The sequence below is a fragment of the Galendromus occidentalis genome, unplaced genomic scaffold (assembly GCF_000255335.2).
Source record: "Galendromus occidentalis unplaced genomic scaffold, Mocc_1.1 scf7180000077485, whole genome shotgun sequence".
NCBI classification, from domain to species: Eukaryota; Metazoa; Arthropoda; class Arachnida; order Mesostigmata; family Phytoseiidae; genus Galendromus; species Galendromus occidentalis.
Genome location: NW_003805473.1, coordinates 1091066 through 1111342, shown reverse-complemented (window position 1 = coordinate 1111342; position 20277 = coordinate 1091066). Strand labels below are relative to the sequence as shown.

At 50.3% G+C, this 20277-nt stretch overlaps 3 protein-coding genes across 3 annotated transcripts in view; all 3 read left to right on the top strand.

The window, feature by feature from the left end:
• Positions 1 to 453: 453 nt before the first annotated feature.
• Pgant5 (polypeptide N-acetylgalactosaminyltransferase 5) lies at positions 454 to 2540 on the top strand. The gene has a single exon (XM_003745859.2). The coding sequence runs from the start codon at positions 679 to 681 to the stop codon at positions 2428 to 2430; it is 1752 nt and encodes a 583-aa protein (XP_003745907.1). The 5' UTR covers positions 454 to 678; the 3' UTR covers positions 2431 to 2540.
• Positions 2541 to 9295: 6755 nt separating this feature from the next.
• On the top strand, positions 9296 to 15260 carry LOC100905585 (sorting nexin-25). Its single transcript, XM_018640465.1, has 15 exons — positions 9296 to 9316; positions 9564 to 9713; positions 9822 to 10089; positions 10231 to 10488; positions 10627 to 10964; positions 11103 to 11302; positions 11531 to 11660; positions 11742 to 11919; positions 12026 to 12198; positions 12282 to 12433; positions 12520 to 12619; positions 12742 to 13009; positions 13111 to 13324; positions 14561 to 14687; positions 14792 to 15260. The coding sequence occupies exons 1-15, from the start codon at positions 9296 to 9298 to the stop codon at positions 14996 to 14998; spliced, it is 2784 nt and encodes a 927-aa protein (XP_018495981.1). The 3' UTR covers positions 14999 to 15260.
• A 632-nt stretch (positions 15261 to 15892) lies between these two features.
• Positions 15893 to 20277, top strand: part of LOC100905439 (DOMON-like domain-containing protein nahoda) — a 37268-nt gene continuing 32883 nt past the window's right edge. Inside the window, exon 1 of the mRNA XM_029112171.1 lies at positions 15893 to 16058. Coding sequence (XP_028968004.1) covers positions 15893 to 16058 — 166 coding nt within the window. The remainder of the gene's footprint in view (positions 16059 to 20277) is intronic.

The window sequence follows — 20277 nt, the reverse complement described above, 5'->3', positions numbered from 1 at the left end:
AATCGCCCCTGACAGATTTCGGGAGAAGGGCCGGGGCGGGCCGAATGCTCTGAATTTAAATTCGAACTTCTGGCAATAAACATGCTTTCATTATTCTTTCACGACAGGCAATGGATCGAAGTTCCGAACCGCATGCTCGTTCGAAGGTCCGCCCGATACGACTCCTCCGTGTGTCGAGTTCTGAGAACCATATGACCGAATGTTATTGTTGAGTCCGCCGTTTAAGCAGCTCTCCCCCGAGAGAAGAGGGGACTGACGGGCGATTCCCGGCCTCGAGTGATGCAGGGTAGCCCCATGATCCCATCCGGGAGTATGTATCAAGATCAACCGAATCTGAGCCATCGTTTCCCGAGAATGACAACGCTCTCAAGTTTTCTATTCACGGGAAGAACACCCGGTCGGCGGTTTCCCGCAGACTCTCCTATCCGTCGAATAAGTCACAACGCCACAGTTGTGTCTCAGTGCTGACGTCGACCGACCGACGGACCGACGGCGCTCTGGCTGGCTGGCAGTCGGCCGCTATGCAGTCACAGTGACCACTAACTCGTAGAGTGCTGCCAAGCTCCGAGGACACCGGCCGAGCATCCGTGTGCAATGCTGTGATCTCGATGTGAATCTCTAGCCATCCTCACGCTTTTCTGGCTTCGTCAGGGATCGTTCTGGATCCTCGCGGAGAAAATGCTGGGTCTCCGTGTTCTCCGACTACACACTTGTCGGGTGATAATACTTACCTCTCTTGTTTGGTTTCTAATTGCCACCGTGTTCTTCATGTACCGTAGTGAATGTCGGGGTTCGGAGTGTCTTGAAAAACTGCCCAAGTTCGCGGCTGTGCAGCGGAAGCTACACGAACCATCGGACCGTTTCGTCAAATGGACTCCGGTTCGTGTTGTGAAGAACCCGACGTTCTGGCCCGGCGAGAACGGTGAAGGTGTCGAAATTCCCGAGAAAGAAACTGCCCTGAAAAACGAAAAGTTCAAAATCAATCAGTTCAACCTGCTTGCGTCCGAACGCATTGCACTCAACAGGTCTCTACCTGACGTCCGGCTAGCTGAATGCCGGAAAAAAACCTATCCGGATCGTCTACCGACAACATCAATTGTCATCGTGTTTCACAATGAAGCCTGGACTACCCTACTCCGGACTGTGCATTCAATAATACAAATGTCTCCGCGCGAACTCATCGCCGAAATCATTCTCGTCGACGACGCTTCCGAGTTCGACCATCTGGGCCAAAAACTTGAGGACTACGTGGCTAAGCTGCCGGTACCCGTGCACGTTTTGAGAACAGGAAAACGTTCGGGCTTAATTCGAGCTCGTCTAATCGGTGCCGAAACCGTCACCGGTCAAGTGATTACGTTCCTCGATGCTCACTGCGAATGCACCGAAGGATGGCTCGAGCCGCTTCTGGCGCGAATCGCCGAAGACAATACTCGAGTCGTGTGTCCGGTCATCGACGTAATTTCCGACGAGAACTTCGCGTACGTGCCGGCCTCCGACCAGACGTGGGGCGGCTTCAATTGGAAATTGAACTTCCGTTGGTACCGAGTGCCCCAACGTGAGAACGACCGTCGCGGGGGAGACCGGACGTTGCCGGTGAGAACTCCCACCATGGCGGGTGGGCTTTTTGCCATGGACAAAGCCTACTTCGAGAAGTTGGGAAAGTACGACGAAGGAATGGACATTTGGGGTGGTGAGAACCTCGAGATGTCGTTCCGGATCTGGATGTGCGGGGGCACTCTCGAGATAGTTACCTGTTCACACGTGGGGCACGTTTTTAGAAAGAGCACACCGTACACGTTCCCTGGAGGAACCGGGAAAATCGTCAATCATAATAACGCTCGACTTGCCGATGTGTGGCTGGACGAGTGGAAAGATTTTTATTTTGCTATAAATCCGGTGGCGAAAAAAGTTGACCGTGGAGACACTTCGGGTCGCCACAAGCTGAGACAAGATCTTCAGTGCAAGAGTTTCCGCTGGTATCTCGAGAATATATATCCTGAATCTCACATGCCGCTCGACTACTATCATCTGGGCGAGATCAAAAACGCGGACGGCAATTTATGCCTCGACACCTACGGCAAGAAGAGCGGGGACGTTCTCTACATGGGCAAATGTCACGGACTCGGAGGCAACCAGGTGTTTGCATATACGAAACGACAGCAGATCATGGCAGACGATTCTTGTCTCGACGCGTCATCGCCGTCAGGCCCCGTGAAACTGTTCAGGTGCCACAACATGGGCGGAAATCAGATGTGGACCTACGACGGAAACACGAAACAGATCAGACACATCAATACGAATAGGTGCTTAGACAAGCCAAACGCGAATAGATCTAACGTAGCTACACTAAAAGAATGCAACTCAGGCAAAGAGAGTCAGAAGTGGGAGATGGCAGCGAAATTCAAATGGCAGGTTTCTGATCATCGGTGACCACCGCCGCAATAGTTCCCCTCAGGGATCAAAAACCTATCGCAAGAGTCGATGACCAAATGTTGTTTGTGTTTATATTTTATTTATGAATAAATAGATGGAAAATAGTGTATTGGATGCGCGTGGACAAACTGAACGAAAGCCGAACCAAGACGTGTGAGTTATAAGTAGTAGTACGATTATGGACGCAAGCCAACAACGGGAATGGACGCCTTTTGTAAAAAGTTCGATGAGAAAATCATGTGAGTGATATGCGAAGATGGTACATATGAGAAGAGAAAGTGTTTTTTGAAAGAAAACATAAATATTGGTGTTCTTATTTCGATGAGATTAGCGTAAAAAACTTCATTCGCGCAGCACCGTCATCTTGGCCTTTCCGTAGGCAGCTCGTGTTACCGATCTCAGCAGTTCATTCAGTGATTAGGGGAGCTCATGGAGAAGCCGTGCTCTGAAGTCAGATCGCCTACTTTTTCCTCATCACGGAGCTTTTTATTCGTTTTCACAGCTTGTCGTAGTAAGCAGTTGGTCGAGGTTAAGGGGAGGACATGTGGTCAATGCAGAGGCCACATTTGGAGACCTTGCGAACGAGGGAGACTTTTTGCTTGAATTCCAGCTGCGACATTCGATAGACGATCTGGGAGCCTCAAATTGAATGACGGCTCGACGGCGAGCCTGGACGGAGCGAAAAACGCTCTCACCTCTGCTTCCTTTCTCCTCGGTGGTGATCCCCCTGCCGATCCTTCTCTACCCTGATGGAATCTCAGATGATCGCTCATTTAAGATTAAGTTTCGGTCAAACATTGTCTACATTAGAAGAACAATGGATGACCCTCGATAGAATGAGTGAACGTTGATTCGCACGGATCGCTGATCTTCTAGTTGGATAATGGAATGCGTCTGAACGTTCAAAATTCTTCTACGGAAGCTCGAGTTTACGTTCGCTCCTTCGCGTGTGAGGTGTCGTTTCTGCGGTGGTTAACGGGAGACACCCTCGCCGCCACCAACAGGCCGCCGGTTCCTGCTGAGCTGGCGACTCAGCCGGTCGCGGTAGTCGGCAGCATAGCATTCCGTATTGTCCGACGGCTTGAATCGGCTTTCAGAGCGGAACGGAACGTGGATTCGCATAGAAAGAAATTCGTCTTTTTCGGCGGTCGCGTAGCGAACGTGATGACAGACGAGCTGACTGACCGGCCAGAAGTCAAACTATAGCGACAGTTCAAGCCGTGCCATTGAGTGCTTGTCCGTCGGGACAGTTGACTGCGGTTGGAGCAACCACTACCTGAGATCGGGAACCGCTCAGTGACGACACGGCAGCGCGGCACAAGACTGAAGAGCACACGTGTCAGGAAGAGGAAGGAAGACGAATCGTCGAACCCTTGGCTGCCAGCTCTCCATGACTCAAGCATACATTCCCCAGATTGATTCTCTGATTCGGATAATGAGAATTATCTCGTCATTCGGCTAATCATCGGTCCCATACTCCGCCCGTTATGGACCCGCATGGCGAATAACCGTAGATTCAGAAAAGTAGCTCGAGCGGCGAAGTCGTTCCCGCGCACGGTTTTCGGATGTTGTGCCCTTGAAACAGATCCGACAGCGCTACGGTGATGAACGACAATCAGAGATGGGAGGCAGCTCATAGGTGACGCGACAGTTTCCTGATGTGTGTTCTTGAGTCTCTTCGAGCGCGTTTGTCGCTCTTCTCCCGATAAGGACGATTTACGACATTATTGTAAACGACGACGTCCTGTTGACAGTTGTCAGCCATACTTTACCATCAGCGAAAGTTGCGAGCATACTCATCCGAATTGAGCGGAATTGAGAACTTCAATGACCTTCGGTTCGAACCAATGAGCGGAGGAAGGTGAACTTGACGATATGGGAGCTCTCAGGAGTCGTGCGCCGTGCTCCGAGGATTGTTTTCAATCCTGTACCAGAGAGATATCTGGTTCTATGTAGCATTAGAGGAGAATCCAACACATCCTCTGGAAGCAGCTCTGATCGCTCTCATCTTGACATCGATAGCTGAGAGGACTTGCGTTGACTGACCAGTGTGTGTAAAGATCTGGAAATTCAGAAAAAAATGCAACTACAATGGGCGGCTAAGACTTGCTGCACCAACAAGTAGCCGATGGAACGTTCTCTCCGATTGACCCGGTGGAAAAAGGGGAACCGGTGAGCTGCTCAAACAGAATAATTCTGGGCAGCGAGGCTCCTAATTGAACATTTTGGAGCTGGAATCGCGGATATCCCGCATGACTCAATGTGGTACGCGGATCCCCAGAAACGTTCATAACAATCATCGCCGCCGCCCCGACGAGTGGAATCAAAGGATGAAACGCTTTTTGTTTGTGGAGCAACTGCTTTGTTCCGCTCCCATGATGGTGCGGCTGCGACGAGGTCGCTGTTGCTGCTCCTCGTAGTCTCTGCAACAGTAGGAGTCGCGGTAGTGGTCGTCGCCGCCGCCAACGCCACCACCGTCGTCGTAGTGGTCGTTGTCGTTATCGGCGCGAATACTAACAGAACTTCCAGCCCGGATCCTGGCGCTCTCATAGCACAGCATTCCTGGAGCATGCCACCGACGGAGTTTGACAGCATCGGCTAGCTGTAGAAATCGGCGCGTCGACTCATGTAGCGTGAGGCCTACAGTCCGATTTTCATCGCACGATGTTGACGTCAAACGCGGTGCATTGTGTCAGAGTGAAATAAATCCGGACGAAAACATTGTGCGAAGCTTCTGAATCGCCTGGTTTTCATCCAGGCAGAGCGAGGCGAATGAAACTCACGCTCCGAAACTCAGTTTCCCTGACTTCACACTGGTGGGCTTATCGGCCTGCAAACAAAGTTACACATGCCGCTCGCGAAGGAGGAGAGAGGGAAAGATTGCTCTCCCCTAGCTTACTTAGTCGACCAGATCAAGAACAAAGGGTACGACAGTTTCCGGTAAGAGATGACATCAGGGATCACCGAAATTGTCTTCGACAAACACCGAAATTGTGCTCAAGAGGAGGTACCGGCTTCCCTGATCCAAGCGATACAGATTCCCCAAATTAGCCGCTTCACGGAAACCGTTGAACGCCGAAACTCTATCGGATGCAAACGTGTCGGACCGGACGCTGACATATGAAATAAGAATACGTTTACGGTCGGTCCCGTTTATAAGAGATATGCTTTTCAGAGAATCGCACATATAGGAGACCCATGAAATTCACCAGTTTTCGAGGCATTAGACTCCCATGCTGAAGGATTCGCCTAAAAGAGACTCGCTTATCAGAGAAAATCGCTCAAAAGAGGGTCGACGCCCGCAACATCCAGCCTTCCCTTAGCTCAGAGGAGATCGAGGCTCATCTTGAAATGCCGTTCTCTCCTCCGGGAGATCGTTGTGGCGAAACCAGAACGACGAAGGGAACGTTAAATGCACGTTCTTCGACGAAAGCGAATCTGGCTCTTATGTTTCGGGTCGGTCGCGTGATTCCGCGTTCGACCCCATGGCGCTCCGATGACAGTGGTCGGAATGTCGCGCGAAACACTCTCCACGCTTGAAAAGGTTTCGGTGTTCGACTTTTTGAAATCGAAACCATTGACAGTACCGTCAAAGAGTTGGGCATCGGAAAGTCGGCGACCCCCCGCATCCCCGATTAGCGTTTCCCCGAATATTCGCCCGCTTATTTTGCGGCGTCTCCCGGAGGCTGTCTCCTCGGACAAACTCCGGGAGAAATAAGCTCCTGAGAGAGGGCATATCTTGCAAAGTCGAACGAACGTCTCGAGCTGGGAGTCTCCATCGCGGAAAATCTTCTGTATAGCCTCAGAGAGGATCTTGATCTTCAGGGCTACGAACCTCGATGCTTCGTCCCAGAATTTCATGGGAAACTCGACTTATCATTTCTACTCTGCTAATGGCCCATTTTCGAGCACTTGGTGCACCGGATTTCTCCATCCGTGAAGTGAATGTTTTTGTGTTCGAGCTTGTTATGAGTTGAAGGCATATATGGAAGTCTCTCTCGAACGTCCTCGAAAGCTCTATCTCAGAGACTCGGGAGAAGATTTTCCAGCCATTGTATCACCTTGAAAACTACTTGTTCGAAGTGGAGCGAAGTAAGGACGAAACATTATATATACTGTAGCTGTATACGGAGGAGGGAGAACGGTTTTTCGGATAGGTCGATTCTGCTCAAAACGCCCGACCTCATTGTGAAGAAGCAGAGTGGAACCCATCTTCACGAGCCAGACCACGGCGACATGATCCGTCGCGCAGTTTCCTCGAGACTGGAAGCAGCCGTCATGGAGAAAGCTGCTTGCGGTGTCAAAGAGTGGTATTCTGAAGCTCTCGTGACCTGTGGAGGCGAGATGCGACCAACAAGAAGATGTTGGTGCGTCGCTGCCAACTTATCGCTCGATCCAAGCGTCTCTCTACAGAGCCCGAGAGAGTATCCGGCCGCCTCTGCCGCAGTCGAGAACTGAAATCATCATCGACGGAGAATGGGCCAGAACTCTTGGAAACGACACGTCCTTGCTCTTGGACGATGGCGCAGAGAATCGAATCATAGGCTCCTCTACCGACGAGGTGGTCAAAATCCTCTGCGGAGTGCCGTCGGTTTTCATGGATAGAACACTTCGGGTGGTCCCCCACCTGCTCCACGCTGAATGGATTTTATAAGGGCGAGATGGTACCTTCCGCTTACTTTCTCTTGCCCGACAAGACCAAAGGGACATACCGTCGCATGTTCGTTCCCTTGAAAAATCGAGCGAATGCGGTCGGAGCGACCTTCTCCCCCTCATTATTCCAAGTCGATTTCGAACAAGGCTGTCCTGAAAGCCATCGAGGACGAGTTCCCTTTGACGGATAAGAAGGGGTATCATTTCCACTTCGCGCAGAGTATCTGACGAAAAGTTCAACAGCTCGAACTGGCTCCTCATTACGGAGAGCCCGGCGTCACGCGACTTGTCCGGTCGTGCACGGCACTTGGGTTAGTACCCCTCGACCGAATCGACGCCTTCGGCTCGAGATCGATGCCGAATCGCCAAGCGCGGAGCATCGAAGGCTGGCATCAAGGCTTTAATCGAATCGTCCGGAAAAGTCATGTCGAAAACGGGATAGAGAACGAGAATCTCGGGAGATCTTGCTCTTCACGGATAACGCCACTCATCATAAATTGGAAGCAACTGTCACTCTGGAGAACTGCCCAGTTAGCTGTCAGGGGTATGCAGATCGAATGAATGTCTTCAAAACTTGTGACTTCATATGAGAATCGTCTCTGCAGAATATGGATGGATTCACGCTCCCACATACAAGAGAAACTCGCCGAAAGTAGACTTTTTTCGATTTTCCGAGGTGTCTCTTATAAGCGGGTCCGACTGTATATACCCAGGCAGCGGCAACACGCGATTCTGAGCGAGCTGTGCAGAGGAGCCTCGCTACCCGATAATCGCCTCTTTTCTAGAAAGTTTGAAGAGTAGAGCCCTTCCGGGTTAACGTTCAAAAAGTCGACAAAATATCTTTGTCCAGAAGTCATCACGCGGAAGGATGCTCTTCCGACTTGTGTAAGCCTTTTGAAAGTGATGGTTGAGCAGTTTCTGCCGGCTCGATCGGCCAATGCGACCTTCATCTGCGATTGCGGTGAAGACGGTGGTGATGTCACTTGCCGCTCAAGGGGGAAGCGATGACGGGGAACTCATCGGCGAATTATCGTTGGGTGCTTCCGCATCAATGAGAACATGCTCATTCTGGTAGATACCTCTCCGGCGAGATCGCGCGAGCGGCCTCGACTAACGGCCGCTCATAGCGGCAGCTTGAGGTGCGAGGATCGAGTCATATATCGCAGGGTTTCCTGACGGAGTAGATTTTGTGAGGAATTCCAGCTTCTTAAGCCAGGACGTCAGGAGTTCATTCGTAGTCTGTGGCTTGACAGCGGTGCGGGACCCGTCAAGTTGGCGGAAAAATTCGTTTTCCGAGGATACGGGCCGTAAGATCCGGGAGACAGTCTCGGCGGCAACCTGAGGCAGCAGAAATCAGATCTGACCGCAGAAGCTAATATTATTCGACTCCGATCCTGCGCCAGAGAGATTCAAGATATCCTCCACCACGACTTGTCGTGTTCTGACCGGAGCCCCGAAGAGCCCATAAAACGGAAGTTGTACAATAAATAAAGTTACGATACATGCAGATTATCTTGTAGGATGTCGAGGCACGATTTCCGCCTTCCCGATCAGGATAGAAAAATAGACATTCATGTTCGCGAGCTCCCAAGAAGTCCTCACCATAAAATACTATTTCCGAAGAAAAATTAATCAATATCGGGCGCGACCGGGAATCGAGGGATACGGAATCTCCGATTGACGGATCAAACAGACGCCAATCTGCGGATCGGGTAAACGAGAGCGTTCGCCCAGACGGTTGGCTGTCGTGTTTGAGAGTATTCACTGACAGTTCGCTCAAGTTGATGATCCGCAAGACCAACAGTCTCCTACGCATAGGCCTAAAATCTCGTTTCACCAGCAGGACGTTGCCGATCCTAGACCCCTTGGAGAGACTTCCGGGATACCGAACTCGTTCGGAAGAGCATTCTAGATTTTCCATGTCACGAGTCGCACGCCGAAAGCTCGGGAAACAGTCAGTCGATTCAGCGTTACGGCCGGGCTCACAATAACGCCGACGGGAATTTCGAAAATCCCGCGGAAGCGTCTTTCCACTTTCCCTTCCCTATCATATGTTTACCTGTCAGCTGCTTGTCGGAGAGAGGAATTACCACCATATGACTCCGGTTGGGGAACCGAAATCCCGAGAAGTTGACCATGAAGTCGCCGGAGCGATGTTCCTGAATCCTCCTTAGATTCACCGTCGCTCGATTCAGCTCGAGGAAGGACAATGTCGAATCTCTCTATTAAGGTTAGAGGAACACAAGATTATAGGAGGATTGACATGGCTCCTCAATGCTTCAAAGACACCACCTGTTATGCCGAGCAGGAAGGAAATCGTTGCTGTTCTTAGAACACCAACATTGAAAATGACTGCCTAGATCGGACATTCATGCCATCCGTTGACTCCCAAGGATATCATTGGGCGAGCTCGAAATAATCTCCAGAGCGAATTGTCATTCTCCGCCAAAATTACCCCTACGTGTTTCTCTCCACAGTGTGTCGCTTGCGTGGGAGTGACAGCCGTGCTCGTCTCTGTCTGGGGACAGAGCAGCAATGTCCTCTGTGTGTTGATGTATATTACGGCAGCCACTTGTGGAGCTGTGGCCGGTGCTATGGCTGCTCTGGGCTCGGACGACAGACGGAAGGTGGGCAATATTCTGGGGCATTTAGAATCCACCCGAGGAAACAATTCGAATCCTCGGCCTTAATCTTCATAACTGTTCCTTCATTTTCTGCATCTATCTGGATTTCAGGCCGCTTATCACGAGTTGATAAAAAATCCCAAAGTCGTTGAGTTGTTCGAAGAGAAATTGCGAGAGTCCAGGTCGCAGGAGACAGGCCAGAGTCGGCATAGACAGATGGTTTTCTCTCGCAATGCTGATGCGAAACTCCAAGAAATCGTTGATCTCATCCTGAGGGACTTCGTCACTCCGTGGTACTCTTTCCTCGTACCCGAGTACCACCAGAATTTCACGCTCTTGCTCCGGGACGAGATCAAGCTCGTGATGGTCAAAGTGAAAGGTGGGGTTGTCAAGATGCTGTTGGAGCGCAATTTGGCCCCGGGAGAGAATGTCTAATCTGCAGAAGTTGTATCGAGATTTGATCAATCCTCCATTGCCAGACTTCGTACAGAGATAATACAGAAGTCCTATCGATTTTCAGAGCGATACCAGAAAATGAACGAGAATACTCTGATCTCTCAAGATCTTGTCAGAGTTGTAGAGAACCACCTTCGGAAAATACGGCTCGGTGTTACAGAGCGACAAGCGTACTCCCTGCAAGGATTTCTCATTTCTCCGGAGGAAGAAATGGAGCACATTCGGGTCATCAGTGATTTCCTCCTGACTATTCTTCTGCCGTCGAGTTACGCGCTCTGCGTTCCTCTACGATGTCTCCTGAAGGAAATTCTCACCTGCCAGGGTACGTTGTGCCCCTCCTTCGTGATGCGCCGATTTTTCAGGATATGCACTGTGGGGTTCAGTTTTGCTTGATCCGACATGAATCTTCCTGTTCCACTTCCTGATTGAGGCACCGAACGATCGAAACTATTCATTGCAGTTCTTTATCCAACGATCGATATGTTGTGCTCGCCTGATTATATCAATTTGAAGCTGGTGTCTTATCTGAAATGGGTGCAGGAAGAGAAGGAGCGCCACAGGCGAACATACGAAATGACAGAAACTTTCGAAGACTTCGTATTCATTATCGATACGTGTACTGATATCGAGGATCTCAAGCTGCTCCGGTATAAAATTGTGGTTGAAATCATGCACGCGACGACATTGAACAATATCAAAAAACAAAAAGGATTGAGCACAGACAAATCGATCGAGCCTCCAACGCTTTCCAAGGGAGATCTCCTGCTTAGTAGGAACTTGCCCAAGTATATTCGACAGGTGAGTTCCTCCTAGAGTCCCGACTTGGGGAAGCGGTCTGATGTCGAAGCAGAAGGAATTTCTGGCGGAGCTCTCCGCACCTCGATATGATTCCCAAATAATATTCCCGATTAATTGGGATTTCCCTTCCCATTGCAGTTACAATTCGCCAAAGGAATGTGCGAGAAGAAGCTGAAGTCGATCGGGGGTCCCGATTACATAGGGGGATCGGAGCATGATCCTGCGATCTTCCGAAAAGTTCTCGCGTTCAAAGTCATCATGGAGAGTGATCTGGCGCGCGAATACCTGAAACAATTCTTCGAGAAAGAAACAAATGAAGAAGGGAGGAATCTGTTGAGGTAGGTCAACTCTTCTCATCGATCATTGGAGTTCCTCTCGAATATGCCATCGGAACGAATGAAAAATTCCAATCGAATTGTAAGGCCCACGAACATGCGACACTTTGGAGGGACCTCAGCTCCCCTAGTTGCGTGTTCCGTCACGGTATTGAGCGGCTCTGCTCACAGGGATTCTGCTCCTCTCGGCGTCCATGGCGTGCAATCTTCCCATGGACTCGTACATTACAGTTTCTGGTGTGATGTGCATCATATGATGATGGCGGCAAAAGACGAATGGCATCAACTGGGCAACGAGATTTACACTACATACATTAAGAAGCAACATGCCGGCATACGGCTCAACAAACAAATTCTTAAGGTGAGGGGAGGAGCCTGAATTTCTGGGTAAATTTTCCTGCTGGAAGCTGAATTCCGTTCTCCGATCCGCGTGTTGTTCCAGGATATCGAGGCCTTCATCATGGCCAATAAGGGTCCTGATGGTTTTTTGGAGGCGCAGAAAGAATGCTACCGACTCCTCGAAGACAAACACTATCACTCGTTCCTGACATCAGATAGTTATCATCAACTAATCGTAGAGTCGAAGAAGCTCGATATAAGCTTTGGTCGGGAGAAAACTGGTGAGTGGCCGAATCGACGGCCATTTTGCACCGCCTCATAGCGGGCAAAACCACGTATCGGAGCATTCCGGGTATTCAGCTCGATTTTTTCCTCACGCAAACCTAGGTGACACGGGCGAATCATCACTTAGCGGAAGTGAATCGTCGCTGAACCAGACGATCTCTTTAGCCGATTCCTGCAATCTAGCGAAATTTCGTATTCATCATCTCGAAGCTCGCCTCAGCGATAAACTTAAGGCGCTCTCTGCGCTGAGAGCATCATTGAACTCCGACCCGAAGGTGAGATTTTTTTTCATCGGGTTTTGATGGATTGCAGTTCGGTCGAAGTCCGACTCACGTGTTTGACTCGTGTTCAACCGCAGATGATCGCGGCACTAGAGAAAGAAACCACTGATCTGAGAAACGAATGCGGCATCCTGTCGAAGTACATGGAGCGCACCGATATCTGGACGGAAAATGTCGGCTGTTGGATCGCCAGAGTAGAAAGCGCTCAACTCGATCGAGACATGCCAAGGTGAGCCGCGACGGGTCTTCCCCCAATATCATCGGAAGCCGAATCGTGCTGAGAGGAAATCCTCCTGCGACACCCTTCTCCTCCAGGTTCACAATCATGATCACTGTTTCCGAGCAACAGGATTCAGGCTATGTGGTCAACAAATGTATCACTGATTTCCATCAGCTTCTACAAAGTATCCTCCCGGTAGGTGCAACAGAAGACTAATCGGAGCCAATCTTTGGGGCACAGATGTCTATCGGCCCGTCGAAGATCTGTTTTCTAATAATTGACTTATTGTCGTTATCGTATCGACGGATCCTTCGCAGATTGCTCCTGCCCTGAAGAGACGCGTCACCTTGCCGTCGATTCCGTCGAAAATGCGCTTGAAGGCTTTCGACGCCGCTTACCTTGCCAGAGCAAAAACTACTCTGCAACAATTTTTGGACATTGTACTGAGGGACTATGATCTGTGTAACTGTGAAGCCGTGTACTCATTTTTCAACGAAATTCCGCCATCTCTACTCCAGCCCCAAAAGCAGAACGAGGACGGCGTTCTTAGAAAAACACTCAATTTTCTCCCATCCTTCTTCAAAAGTGAGCTCACGGAGTGAAGGGTGATCGAAAACAGTGCGGTGGTTCGAGTACATGCAGCGGATGCGAGACCCCAAGAACTTGACGTTTGCATTCTCCCTCAGACGAAAAGACCGGGGAAGCGCCGTGGGAAGATGAAGACGATCTTTTCCTCGAACTCGACTCCGATCTGAACGCGGACGTTGTGGACTCGATCGCCGAACCACTCTACAGCCTCCTGGCTGAGATGTTCGAGCTGCAGGGCGGCAATCCCGTCAATTGGCTCCGGAGGACGTTGATCATGTTTGTGCAGATCTCCTTCGGTAAAACAATCAATAGGTTTGTATTTGAAGTTCCTTCCTTTTCTTCCCCTGATCCATGGGCGGCTCCGACGTTCGATGCATACCCCGTCTCTCTGGAAAATTCCTCCTGTCCTGTGATCCGTGAAAACAAGATACCTCGAAAAACGGTCAATTCCGTATCGAAAGTTAAGGAAGTGAATTGCCCTGACGCTGGGAATGCTCAGACGGCACAATCATCCGCTCTTTAAGCATCGCCGGTTTTTGTCCACACCGAATGCGGGTAAACCAGATTCGCTGAGCCGCGGGTCTTTCGGCGGCTGGCTTTCGGATGTGTTCAGGACCGTGTTGATGTCACCACCAAGTACTACTGTTCATGCGAGCCGTTGATATGTTCCAATTAATAGCGCTAGAATCTATGTGATTATACGGCGCAGACACTTCCGATAAGGTCACACCGCAGCCATCGATGCCCAGAGGCGATTCGCTCCGTCTGCATACCTCGATTGGTGTTCGTCGGCTAGCATTGTTTGCGCAGCAGCTCGCTGCTCCTAGTTTGATTCAGATAACGGGATCCTACTCCAAATGATGGCCACTTTGACAATCGTCTTTTTTCTTGTAGTCGGTCCATCGGGCGATCCGACTCGTCTCGACTTCCTGGGACGTTCAAGAATTCGGCGGCCCATACACGTCTCATTATTTGTGGGCATATTAGCGACGTGTGTTATCGTGTTATCGTTTGTTGACACCGAAGCTAGGTCGGACAGACGACGCAGCCCTTCAGATCAATCAAAACATGCGTCTCGCTAGTTCTGTCACGCGGTCCGGTAGAGCACGTAGCGGGCAAGACAATCCCGACCGGTTCGCCAGAAACCAGAATTTTCGGAAGTTTCCGTGGGGGATTGAGACGGGGCCATGTGCGTGATTGGCGACGTATGGTATTATTGATAGGTTCGGAAAAAGTCTCCGAGCGGGAAGGAACTGACTGAGATATCCAATCAGATGACACACATCGGTGCCGCGCTTGACTCGCGGTTATAAACCCTCACGATATCTCAACGAGGCATCGATTAACCGCGGAAGTGATATACATACGCAGAATCGAACGGGGTTTCTGTTCTCATTTAGCGGTTCTGAATTGAAGGCAAACAGTTATTCCACTGGAAACGAGCTATTCATGGTTGTGCTCCTCGACCCTCCGGCTCGCAAGAAAGTCCCTCTTCGAGCGCGTCCTTCTCTTATCGAAAGCGAGTGAGCCGTGACTTATTTTTCACAGACAAGTCCTCGAGGGCATATCGTGGATGATGTCAGAGTCCATGTTCATTTATTACATGGGACTGTTCAGAGATGCCCTATGGCCCGACGGGGTCCTCTACACCAGGACCGAAAATCGCACGTCCCAGGTGAGTCCGCGGAACATTACCTACCTGCCTCGGGAAATTCAATCCAGCGAAAAATACCCCGTTTGCCATGAGGTTCTGTAAGAATCTCTGATATTCGCTTCCAGGACATGGCGAAAACGAAACAAGAAGCCCGTATGCTCCTCCTCAATCATGTTCCCGAAATGTTCAACTTCGTCGGCAACCAGAACGCTTGCAAAGGAACACTTAAAGTCTTCGATTCGCTGCAGGATAAGCAGCTGAATAAGCAGCTGTTCTATGAGATGTTGGAGAAGGTCCTCTACGAGTTCGCGCCTGAGCTACGTCTGGAGTGACCCTCTGGATCACAAACCTTCCAAATGAGAGCCCTAGGTACTCTTACGGCGGCGAATGATGAGGCGGCTTTGTGCTGTTCGCGAGATTCTCCCCTCTGTTGAGTTGAGCAATTTCATGAGAGTAGATAGATCGAGAGCCCGCACTCGATCAGCATTTGCACCGGTGACCCTTCACAAGAATGACATAGCCAGGGTCCACGCACGTTTTCGGAGCGCACTCCTACCGCGAAGGAGTTCACCCTGTTTCTCCGATTGGAATTGTGAAGCTGATGATGTTTACGGCGATGATGATGTTACATTAAAGATGTCGCGTTAGATCCCTCTGATCCCTCGGTCTGCTCTGAATTCGCGTTTGGTCCATTCGATTATATGTTGTGATTTAGAAAAAGTTTTGGAAGATGGATACAGAGCGAAGAGAATGCACGATCATGTTTTGTTGGAGCATCCTCATGAAATACGAGTCTAGAAAATCTGAGGAATTGCGATAAAGGAAGAAATTCATGCAGAGAAATATATTGTGGAATTGTACGGTGTGGATCTCTTTTCGAAAGAATGAAACTTCCGAGCTCTCGCTCGCATCGGCATCGCCGAAGTCATTTTACTTTGAGCGGCTAATTGTATAGGAGAATTAAAAAGATCCGCTCGAACTTCGTTGAGCGAGCGCTTAGCGGAGTGCGCCGGCAGGCTGAAGATACGACAAGGACACTTCTGCTGGCGAAACCCTCTCCCCGACGAAGTCCCCTTCCGAAACACTTCTTTCCCCGGTGGGGCCGTTGCTCGTTCGACAGAATCGCTGAAGTGCGTCTAGCGGCAGGATCCCATTTTACCAAAATCATTGTTGAGCTGTGTTGATCAAGTTCAAGTGCGCCACTGGCTGGCGGTATAAAGCAGACGATGGGGATCTTACGATCTCAGGATTCGGTGCTCGTAGGATTACTTTTAGTACTGTGTGCAGTACGAGTTTTCAGTCATGTGGCGCTCACGTTCCCTCAGGCGAGAAACTACGACCTCGACTTCTTGGATAACGGCCGTACCAAAGCTCCTTGTGGAATGCCTAAAGGTATGTTCAGCCTCAGCCGTGGGACTTAATTGTATCGCATTCTCGCGATGATTAGATTGCCATAGAGCCGCGTCATTGATTGGCGCATTCTGATGCGCGCCGAAAGCGTCGAGGGCTCGTTTGGGAACTGAGCGAGCTGCGAGCCCGCCCGCCTTCTATTCCCTTCTATTTCGATCAGCCCAGTCCATTCGAGGGGCCGGTCTCCCCCGAGAAGATGACGAGTTCCTCGATTCCGAGGCTTGTCGGAGTTGTCGCCACAGTTCATTCACCTTGTGCGAGCTTTCGACAAAAAAGAAAAACACACGACAACTTCTCAGTTCCGAAAGTGCTTTGGAATTCTGAAATTCTCACTCTCGCACGGTCCCGTCAACGCTCCGAAGGGCACCGGTGCACCGACACGGTGTCTTCTCGATCGAACAACACGACTCCTGGCGGAGAGCTCGATTGAGCTATGCATCGATGTAATGATTTCCTGCGTCTATCGAGCTCCCAGACCTCTCGTCCCAGACCTCTCATCGGACTAGAAGTTCGTCGAAGCAGTGTTACGCAATTTCAAAGAATTAATGGATCGCGACTCGATAACGATTCTTCCTCACTTTTCCGAACAAGCATTCGATCAAAAAATACTACTCACTCGCATCCTTATCGATCAGAAAAAAGTGATAAGCCGCAGAAATATTCTTGTGACCAAAACGTACCAAGCGTATTCTGCGCTGACTGACGTAACTTTCGCAACGGGGGCGTCTGTATTTGATCCGCCGCTGCTGCTGTTGTCGTCTCCGTGGGATGAATCCGCTGCGACAAGTCGATGACTTTTACTTTGTGAGGTCTTGAATATGAATACAATGAAATGTGTATGAATGGGATCCGCGTATTGCTTCATTGGTCCTGATGACTACACTGGAATCCGAGAGTTTCTTGATCGCGGCCGCTGTTGGAACTCGAAACGTTGTCGCTGAAACTGGCCTGTATTCGTGCTGTACAGCCGATGAGTCAACGCGAGGTTCTCCCTCATCGTTTCGCCCGGTCCCGCTCTACAAGGAGGCGTTGCCCCGACTATGAGTGAAAACTTCGCGAGATGGCTCAGTTGGCCGCTCGGAACGCAGATTTTTCGGTCGTCAGGCTGTCGAGGATGATTTCCCTTGAGCTCAATCCAGATGTTCCAGCCTGGAGGCGTTTTTTTTAATGAGCGATGCCGTTATCGTCGCGATGGCTTACAGGGACCCGGTGCTCTAGCGGGGCTCCTGTAGTTATTCTCGCTTTCGTCTTTCTCTCGTGCAGTCGAAGACAGGTTTTCGGCGGAAGCCGTTTCCGATGAGAAAAAATGTTTTCTTGACACACGTGTTCCCCAATTCCTCGCGGCAGTCCGTCTACTCCGAACGAAGACGAGCGAGCTCTTGGCTACCTGCAGCACTAGTTTGGTTTTACCATGCGTCATTGTTCGCGGTAATTTCTCTCGAAGGCTCCGACGAGTCCGGTCGGCGCGGCGTTACAAAATCCGTATTTGATCGGACACGCTGAACAAAATCGATTTCCCCTCTCAGTCAGTCAGTGAATTCTGTCGCCGACCAAGTATGCGTAGTAGTGTATTACTTCAACACAAACTGACCGTGGAGGAAGCCGACTCGCAAGAATTCTCTGGTTGTTGTATTCGGCGCGGTTCTGCATTTACGACATCCTTGACTTTCTGGCTGTTTGCCCGCTGCTCTCTGCATTTAATTCGAACGAAACATTCTGCGCACCCCATACACCGAGCGAGAACATAAGGGTCTGTCTCCGCTCGTCGTATGATCGTCTAAATCATGGGCTGCCAATTACGGGTGGTCGTCTACCACTGGGCTGTCACCGGCTTGTCGTCAGATTTTCAGCATGACGGCGTAGGAATGTGATCATTTTTTTCCGAGAATTCCATGATTTGATCACAGCAACGACTGACGTGCACTACAAGGATAGCTTTACTGTAGGTTCGCCCCGGTTCCGTAAATTCTCGCCGTGCGTCTCCCTTATGCGCAAAGTCCTTCCCGAATGCCTAGCCGCCGTACCGGTCTTCGGTTGTTTATGTAGTCCGGGCCGCATGGGCTGCTTGCATCACCCGTCATGGGGATCGGTAGCACAAAGAATTCTTTTTTTTCGCAGCTCCAACATCCAATGCACGAGATGCTCCATTCGTCAATTGCCGTATAGAGGTGGGCGACGGATGGCAGACATGCCTGCTCGCCTGCCTTCTGCTCGCAGTTTACCTAGCCCGCTCACAATCAGACATCACACGCTTCTTCGGAAGAATTGAACTTGCGGGGCGAAGTTGATAGCGAACCCCGACCTGACCCGTGGGACGATGCGGGACGCATCGGAGGGGATCGTGATTTACGTAGCGTGTTTCAATTTGTTTACTTAAAAACTAGTACGTGTTCGTTTAGCCTTCCGATTATTAACGAATTGAGCTGTTGCTCTGGCCCTGATAAACAGTCAGTCGTTCAATGAAGGATTTCTGGGAGCAACAGGCACGTGCGAGATGCGCTATCGATTGAACGAATCTTGGACCCGCGACAAATTCTCCTTTGACGATCTTCGGGAGTCGTCAGAGATCGAGCAGACAGATCGACATGCTCATTGCGAGGGATGAGCTCGTTCGTCTGACGCATCATCTTATCTGCACAGTTTGCAGAGCGGTCTCATTCAGGATTGTACGTGTCCCTTGAAGCGACACCGTTTAAGCTATGCCATGATTGGGGGCCCGGTTTGCCGACGATACGGACAGCGAGACGAGTTCTGTCGATCATCTGTCGGTCGCTCATTCCCCGAAAACGTCAACGGCTAGGTGACGAATCGAGTTTCTGAGATGGTTCTTGACGTGTTCAGGGAACTTCTAGCTGCCTTACTATCAATGCAGGGGGTGTGGGTATTCGTCCGTTGAAAGAAATATAAGAACCATAATGATACGTTTCCAGCTTATTTTCTGCCCAGATTCATCGGCACTACCCGTCTTGGGAAGAATCTCGCGAGAGATTTCCCTTAGCTCAGATTTCTGTCGCTTCTTTTCTCTGAGTTTCTCTTCTCTGTCTGTGAATCTGAATCGTATCTCAAGGGAATCTAAGCAAAGCAACCGAATGTTGACCTGGTACAGCTAGTGCAGTCACTGAAGTACCGACGACATCTAATCATTCGTCAGAGCAAGAGTTCGGCTATATTTTTTCTGGAAGGGCGGGTCCCACAAGCGGTTTTTCGTCAAGGTACCCCCATTGTGCTCGAACCGACACCGGTTCAGGGACACAATTTATCCGTTATCTGAGTTCTATGGTCGAGAAACTCGGAGGAACATTTTTTCTCGTTGAGAGCGTCCCCCCGTCCCCTTTCCATCTGGAACGTACTCAATGATCAAGCATAAACAATCAGCAGCATTGAGTCGGAGTCGAGTTATGATTCCTGCGGTGCATTCAGCTCCGAACAACCGATCTCTTTCAGAGCTTGGTGTTGCCGTCTCCCTCGTATGAGAGATTTCGAGATGGCAGCACCCAGATCTAAGTCGATTAGTCGACGCTCCTCGAAAGTGGTCAATCGGGAGGGAAGCTCGCTATCCGCGTGTTTTTTTTTCGAAACTTCGAACAGACTTTCTGTAGCTTTTAATCCGCGTATGTTTCCCCCTTGTTCCGCGGCGGTAGGCAGTGATAAAAACTGAAGGTCTTCTCTGCGAGCGGAAAACTCAAAAATGAAACATTCGTCCCGAAGCATCGGTTTCCGCCGTCCCTGGTATCGACACGCGCTTTCCGGCTCATCAGCGGAACCGGTCGCTCGCGATGACTGGATCGACGGAATTTTTGAGCCCACCAAGAATAATTATTGAATGCGTTGCCGCCTTGCCAAATTGATGATGTATCAATGGCAGATGGAAGATTGGATTTATGGTTGAGGGACCGTTGATTCCGGTGGCGCGATAAAGCAATTTCGAATCGTCACCGCTCGGATCCCGGCTCGTTGTGACTGACGGAAGAAGTTCGTCGGAAGAAGAGCTAAGCATGTCATCGGGCGAATATTTACCACGCTCCAGCGTTCCATATATCATTATCTTCAATTATTATTCGTTTGGTGCCTTCCCCTGGAGCTTCAGTCCAGCTCCGGCGTCGCGTCGTCTTCGCTCCCCCGACTTTCTCTTCCTCCTTTCGGGCGGTGCTCCTATGGTCAAGGAGAATATCGAATCCTTGCAGCAGCTCGGCTCATGAGG

What these genes read in the sequence shown, in the direction of transcription:
- Pgant5 (XM_003745859.2), top strand. Translation starts at nt 679, where the DNA reads ATGCTGGGTCTCCGTGTTCTCCGACTACACACTTGTCGGGTGATAATA.
- LOC100905585 (XM_018640465.1), top strand. Translation starts at nt 9,296, where the DNA reads ATGTCGAATCTCTCTATTAAG. An exon ending in CTTTGGTCGGGAGAAAACTG is followed by an intron (nt 11,920 to 12,025) that starts GTGAGTGGCCGA and finishes ACGCAAACCTAG; the next exon opens with GTGACACGGGCGAATCATCA. An exon ending in CATTGAACTCCGACCCGAAG is followed by an intron (nt 12,199 to 12,281) that starts GTGAGATTTTTT and finishes GTTCAACCGCAG; the next exon opens with ATGATCGCGGCACTAGAGAA.